The following is a 7,202-nucleotide window of genomic DNA, read 5'->3' as shown; positions in this document are numbered from 1 at the left end:
CTAAGCCTGTGCGGGAGGAGCCACTTGCCCTTCCAGCTGCAGGTGGCTGCCAAGCATCCTTGGTTGGTAGCCACCCCTCCTCAGACTTCTGTCTTTACATGACCTTTGTCTCAGGACACATCTACTGAATCCTTTCTATCTTCCCTCACAACACATCACGCCACACACATCTTCCTCCTTCAGTAATCCTGGTCTCTCACATGCTTGACAAAATACTGTACAACTGAACTACATTCTCACCCTCTGCTTCCCTCTGATGAGGGGCCTGGGACTGAAGTGAATGTTGTGTGGATGGCCAGGATCTTGGCAAGATCCTTAACTTCATCAGATGTTGAGGCTGACCGAACCCTCTGACCATGAGCTACAAGAGAATCTTTTCTTGAACTTGTGCATATCAGGGCATTCAATAGAAGCTACAGGAAAGTAACTAATGAACACGCTTCAGACAGATTCCACCAATTATTCTGATCTGGGTTCATGATCATGTCACTTCAGGTGGGACAAAGCCACCCTCCAGGAGTTGTCAGCAACTGCTCTGTCTTTTGGGATCCTGCTATGATCTGACAAAGAAAGTCCCCCTCAGTCACCAGGTCTGCCCAAACTTGGTGAGGGAATCTCTCTGTCTAAGCAGAAGGTCAGGAGGCTGCTGAGGGTGCTGTGCTACAGGCAGGGGCTGGACCAGCTACCTGGAGGCTTTGCATGGCTGCAGGTGTGTTCAGAAAGAGTTCCAGAAGTGGGGTGTTCACAGGCTGGACCAGACACCTGGCCTTTCAGGAACCACTGGGAACTTGAAATCCACTGAAAGCTCAGGTATGTTGGGGCAGAACAGCAAGAGAGAGGAGTCAAGGTGACATTCACAGGAGGGAGCAGCTCTGGGAGCCCATAGCCCATCTTAGCAGCTGTTGCCTACGGGGACTATAGGGTGGGTAACGGAGGTCATTAAGCTTTTCCATCCCAGAGCAGCTCAGCAGGCAGGCACGCTGATTAGAAAAGGTGTCAAAGGAGAACTTGCCGTGGTACCTGCCCATCCCACTCGATCCTGTGGACAGCATAGGACATAGGGTCAGCCCTTCCATGGACAGTTGAGAAGATATCATACAGACCTTGCTCTGAGCCTGTTTCCCCATTCATCCATTGGGTTAAATAAAGCACTGTATGTAAAAGGCTGAGCCCTGAGCCAGCCCCAGCACCAGTTTACCAGGTGTTGGTGCAAGATAGGCAAACAGTGGCCAGTGGATTATATTCTAAACTCAGGTTGCTGGGGTGGGAGTGGGGGATGGGCCCCAGCTTTGTCCCTAATATCTATGCCACCTTGAGTAAGTGACTTTGCCTCATTCTGCAGTGATGCTGGCACCCTTCTTCTAGGGCTTTGATAGAAATTAAGTGAATCTTCAGTCTCACAGCTCCCACTGTCTAGGAAGGGACAAGGACCCAGCTGGGGAAGACATGGGGAATGGCTGGGTGAAGTAGGGGCCATGAAGCTGGGATTTTGGGAATGAAAGAGGCCAGAGGATTGTGGAGTCAACCAGATGAATATTGTAGGTGAAAGCCCAAAGGATTCAGGCTTGGGGACAACAAGAGCCTTGGCAGTTGGTGACATGTTAGGACCAAGCTCAATGGCTGTCACAGCAGACAAAACTGAGGGAGAGAGAAGGAAGTAGGTCCTCTAAGACAGACCAGGAGGGACCAGGGCCATCTGTCACTCATCCCACTACTTAGAATTACCAAGTGGAAGGAACAGGATACCCTTTCAGTAATGAAGTGGGTTCAGAGGGAAAGTGCCTGCCAAGATCACCTCTGCCAGTGGGGCTTGCTGGAGGTAGAGATCCCCAGGCCTATGTTCACAGGGACATGGGAAGGCTGAAGGGGCAAGTATGCAGCCCCATCACTAGAAAACACCCACGGCTCTGTGGGGGATGGGCAGCCGAGGACCAGTGTTGCTTGATGAAAGTCAAGGTGCTTAGCGGCTGGCTAAAGGCCACAGCTGGGCTTTCTTCCCACCCACCTCCCGCCCCCGGAATTGAGGACCCAACCCAGGGCCTTGCGCTTGCTAGGCAAGCGCTCTACCACTGAGCTAAATCCCCAACCCCCCTAGGTGGGCTTTCTTAAAACTCACAAAACAGCCTATCTGGTCCTCACCCACACAAAATTTCCACCACAGACTGAAGAGAGGTGGGAGGGAGGCAGGCTAGATGGACACTCAGTGGAGAGGGGCTTCCGCTCCTGCCCACTGCACTGGGAACTGAGAGTGGGGTGCATCTTCTGCAGTTAGTGTGGTCAAGTAGCAGGATGGGGATGCAGGTGGGGGACCAGCCCAGGAGGGCAGAGCTCTGTCACCACCTACCCACTCCTCCAAAAGGAAGGCTGGACAGGGTCATGTGCATAAAGCCATCGTTCCCGCAGAAGCTCCCACTGCTGGTCCGGGCCAACACCTGTTTGATGACCTGGGAGAGAAAGAGGAACCTGTAAAGCACACCTGGATGAGCTTTGTTCTGGTGAGGGCCTGAGGTCCAAGGGGGTCTTGTAGGACAGACTCCTGGATCCCTATGCTGGGAACATGTTCCTTGTGTGTTTGCCTGTGAGTGGCCCCGGCAGGGTGTTGGGACCTAATCCTGAGGAGGAAGGCATGAGGCTAGAGACAGGCAGAGTGGAGGCATAGTGAGGTGCCAGGTGGTCATGGAGGTTTCCCAGGGGAGGGGGACAAGTGGGCTACTGAGTCTTATTATAACTGAGGCAGTTCTGCAGGAGAGAAAGGAGAGAGAAGTAAGCACCCTTGTGGGACAATCTTGGGCCTCTAAGGTCAAGCTTGGGCTTACCAACTTGATAAACATTGGCCCCAGGAGTTAAAGCTACATAGAGAACTCAACACACCAACCTAGTCTACAAGAACCTGCCTCAGGGGCTGGGGAGATGGCTCAGCGGGTAAGAGCACTACTGCTCTTCCAGAGGTCCTGAGTTCAATTCCCAACAACCACATGGTGGCTCACAACCATCTGTAATGGAATCTGATGCCCTCTTCTGGTGTATCTGAAGACAGCGATAGTGTACTCATATAAATAAATAATTTTAAAAAACTGCCTTATAAAACATGCGAATTACACACACACACACACACACACACACACACACACACACACACACACACATTTTGTCTAGACGAATGGCTCTGGGGGAAAATCCCCCACCCCCTGGAGTTGGGATCATACCTGCAGAGCCCACTCATCGGCATCCTTTGAAGATCTGCAGCCTCTCCCACCTCCCCAGAGGTCAGCTTAGATGTTTGCCTCAATACTCAGGAAGAGGTATGACAGCTCCCAGCAGTGACACTGGCAGACAAGGCCTTGCACAAGTACCTATTAATCTCCCTGGCCATGAGTAGCTCTCTGGCACTCAGAGGCAGCCTTTACCTCCAGGGCAAACTCTCTGGAAATCCTATGCCTTTTATTGAATTGAGAGGAACCAAGAAACTGGGGTAGCACAAAGATCTGACCACACAGACTGAGGCCTAAAAGCCTGAGGAATCAAAAGCACGGGCAGCACAGATGGAGGGGCACAGACGGAGGGGAGAGGGTGGGGGGGACAGATGGAGGGCCAGTGGTGGTGATATCTGAGGTCCTTTCCTGGTTCTGACCTGTGCCAGGCCCCTTCATGGGGCAACTGGGTGTGGAATACATGGGAAATCTACTGCCTTTGTGGATTTTCCATAAATGTACTCTCAAGTTAAGAAGCACGTACAATTGATAAGTGGCTATTAGCCCAAATGCTTGAATTACCCTAGATGCCTAGAACAAATGAAACTCAAGACGGATGATCAAAATATGAATGCTTCACTCCTTCTTTAAAAGGGGAACAAGAATACCCTTGGCAGGGAATAGAGAGGCAAAGATTAAAACAGACACAGAAGGAACACCCATTCAGAGCCTGCCCCACATGTGGCCCATACATATACAACCATCCAATTAGACAAGATGGATGAAGCAAAGAAGTGCAGGCCGACAGGAGACAGATGTAGATCGCTCCTGAGAGACACAGCCAGAATACAGCAAATACAGGGGCGAATGCCAGCAGCAAACCACTGAATTGAGAATAGGACCCCCGGGGTTGGGGATTTAGCTCAGTGGTAGAGTGCTTGCCTAGCAAGCTCAAGGCCCTGGGTTCGGTCCCCAGCTCCGAAAAAAAGAAAAAAGGAGAATAGGACCCCCGTTGAAGGAATCAGAGAAAGAACTGGAAGAGCTTGAAGGGGCTCGAGACCCCATATGTACAACAATGCCAAGCAACCAGAGCTTCCAGGGACTAAGCCACTACCTAAAGACTATACATGGACTGACCCTGGACTATGACCTCATAGGTAGCAATGAATATTCTAGTAAGAGCACCAGTGGAAGGGGAAGCCCTGGGTCCTGCTAAGACTGAACCCCCAGTGAACTAGATTGTTGGGGGGAGGGCAGCAATGGGGGGAGGATGGGGAGTGGGGAGGGGAACACCCATAAAGAAGGGGAGGGGGAGGGATTAGGGGGATGTTTGCCCGGAAACCGGGAAAGGGAATAACACTTGAAATGTAAATAAGAAATACTCAAGTTAATTATAAAAAAAAAAAAAAAAAAAAAAAAAGAAGCATGTACAACACCAGTGCTGAGGGCTTGGGGATGGAGCTTGCTTGGCAGCGCTTTCTCAGCTCCTGAAACCAGAGACGGTGTGAACCTCCGTTTTCACAGAACTATGATGTGAAGACAGGAGAACCAGGAGCTTGAAGCCATCTCAGCTACACAGTGAGTATGAGGTCTGGCTACATAAGACCTTGACTCAAAAAAAAAAAAAAAAAAAAAAAAAAAAAAGGATCCTAGGTTCAGTCAGATGTGGTGCACAGGAAAACCAGTGTGGTCTCCATAGGATGTGGAAGGGGACCTCAGTGCCTTCTAAGAGGGAGGGAAAGGACAGAGCCTAAGAAGCCACCATCCCTAAAATTCTGTGACTGTGCAGAGGGCTCCTCTTATCCCATAGTCCACTTCTGGAAATGTCACCCACCTCCACATTGTTGGAATAGGCATACAGCGCAAGTGGCTTCTCCCTCCGGTTGATGAACTCAATCGCCTCATCCAGGTTCCTCACAGTCACCAGGGGCAGGATGGGTCCAAAGATCTCCTCCTGCATCACGGGCTCTGTCTCCTGCACATCCACTAACACTGTGGGGGCTGTGGACACAGGAGTCGACTCAGCCTCTCCATAGGCAGGACTTGCAGAAGGGCAGGGCCTGTGAGGGTGAGAGAGCTTGGATTCCAGGATGGGGAACCTCAGGGGCTGATTTATGAGGACTCGAGACTCAGTGTCTGGGATTCTACCTTCTGGGATATGGGACAATAGAGGGTTGGGCAGGAATTTAAACCACACTCTGAGTACCTAGAACAGGGATGTAGCTCAGAAGGTTTGAGCTGTGGGACAGATGTTTAGAATTGAGGAGTCACAGACCAAAAACCACAGTGTGGGGGCTCCTAGCACCAAAAGCTAGAACTCAGTTATGGGCTCAGAGAAGCCCCTCCAGTATGGAAATGCCTCAGCCCAGCAGGGCCCTGTGCCAGTGACAGGGCAGGAGACTCACCAATGTAGCGCTCCCCCTCATCGCTCTGGCCCCCGATGGCCACACGGCCACAGCCCAGCAATCCCTGGAGCCGCTCGAAATGCTTCTGGTTGATGATTCTGCCCAGGTTGGGGGAGGTCTGTGGGTTGTCTCCATAGAAACGCGTGATGGCATTCTGCAGGGCGGGCACCAGCCGCTCCTGCATCTCCTGGCTACACAGGACATAATCCGGGGCCACACAGGTCTGGCCGGCGTTAAAGTAGCGGAACCAGGCCACACGGTTGGCCACTGTCTGGGGGTCGCAGTTGTCATCCACATAGCAGGGGTTCTTACCCCCCAGCTCCAGGGTGATGGGCGTCAGGTGTTTGGCAGCAGCAGCCATGACGATCTTGCCTACCCGAGGGCTCCCTGAGAACATGGTCGAGAGGCACCTGGTCAACTGGTCTAGGCATCAACTTTGGCCTCCTCTCTCCACAGAGCCCTTTCTCAACACAAGCTCTGGGCTGTTCCACCTACGTCCGAGAGTCTGCCCCCATCCCGGCCGCCCAGGAGCCAATCTCCAAGATTCTCAGAGGGCCTGGAGAGCCATCCTCAGGGACACCTCCACCTCTTACTCACCCCCTCCCCTGGCTTATGGCCTTGCCCCACATTGCTTTCCCACTGTGTTATCTGCTGTCTCCCTTCCCCAGGATGCTGGACGGGGCTGTCCTTACCTGTGAAGAAGATGTAGTCAAATTTGTGCTTCAGCAGCTGCCCGGTCTCCTCGGGCCCACCCAGCACCACAGCAAAGCAGCTCTACAAGGCGTGAAGACAGCTCAGGAGGCAGACCCAGGGCAGGAGGACATCCCCACCAGCCAGGACAAGGTGGGGGGATGCCGGCTGCCCGATAGGCAGAACTGTGCTCACCTGGTCCAGATACTGGGGTAGCAGCTCTGCCAGCACCTTCTCTGTGTTCTTGCTCATTTCTGATGGCTTCAGCACCACACAGTTTCCTGCCAGGAGCCAATGGGGAAGTAGAGAGGAGAGGCGGGTGCTTGCACCCTCCACAGAACCCTGGAAGCCTTCTTAGGGAGGGATCACCAGACTAGGAGGGCTCAGAGCCCCACTCACCTGCAGCAATGGCCCCCACTAGAGGCATGATCATCAAGTTCAGAGGATAATTCCAGGGAGCGATGATAAGTACCAGGCCAAAGGGCTCTTTCCGGATGAAGGCTGAGCTGAACTTCGTGAGCTAGGATGCAGAACCACAGTCACGTGCACGATGGGTAGGAGCCCACACCCACACCCACACATACTCCCTGGGTGACAGAGTCCCCAAATGAGCAGACTGGCCTGGGGCAGGCTACCCTGTGCCCTGCCGCCCCACTGCCACCTTCACCCGCCATCCCTCAGTCAACAGGGCTCACAAAGTTGGTGGACACAGACTCGTCCTTCATCCACGTCTGCAGGTTCTTGAGGGCCAGGTCCACCTCGTTCTGACACAGGATGATCTCACTCATGTCTGACTCGAAGGCTGACTGTGGGGTGGGGAGGTCAGATTCAAGGCTGGGCTGGGGTCTCCGGCTTGGCTAGGGCTTGAGACAGTTCCTTTGAGCTTATAAACAGTGTGTGGTGGTGCCATGGGGAC

The 7,202-nt window shown here is 52.9% G+C and overlaps 1 protein-coding gene across 3 annotated transcripts in view; it reads right to left on the bottom strand.

The window, feature by feature from the left end:
* Positions 1–444: 444 nt before the first annotated feature.
* The window catches only part of Aldh3b3l-ps1 (aldehyde dehydrogenase 3 family, member B3-like, pseudogene 1), a 14,455-nt gene continuing 7,697 nt past the window's right edge, over positions 445–7,202 (bottom strand). For 2 of the 3 annotated variants that reach the window (XM_087601581.1, XM_087601582.1), the window contains 8 exons: positions 6,982–7,092; positions 6,686–6,806; positions 6,482–6,567; positions 6,289–6,370; positions 5,597–5,983; positions 5,026–5,192; positions 2,345–2,444; positions 445–1,039 (listed from right to left, as the gene is read on the bottom strand). In XM_087601581.1, coding sequence (XP_087457707.1) covers positions 855–1,039; positions 2,345–2,444; positions 5,026–5,192; positions 5,597–5,983; positions 6,289–6,370; positions 6,482–6,567; positions 6,686–6,806; positions 6,982–7,092 — 1,239 coding nt within the window. In that variant the 3' untranslated portion in view covers positions 445–854. Of the gene's footprint in view, positions 1,040–2,344; positions 2,445–5,025; positions 5,252–5,596; positions 5,984–6,288; positions 6,371–6,481; positions 6,568–6,685; positions 6,807–6,981; positions 7,093–7,202 lie in introns of all 3 variants that reach the window. The other variant, XR_015647804.1, reaches the window with a different exon arrangement.

Source organism: Rattus norvegicus, chromosome 1 (genome assembly GCF_021556685.1).
Source record: "Rattus norvegicus strain SHRSP/BbbUtx chromosome 1, alternate assembly SHRSP_T2T, whole genome shotgun sequence".
NCBI classification, from domain to species: Eukaryota; Metazoa; Chordata; class Mammalia; order Rodentia; family Muridae; genus Rattus; species Rattus norvegicus.
This window is presented reverse-complemented; position numbering and strand designations above follow the sequence as displayed.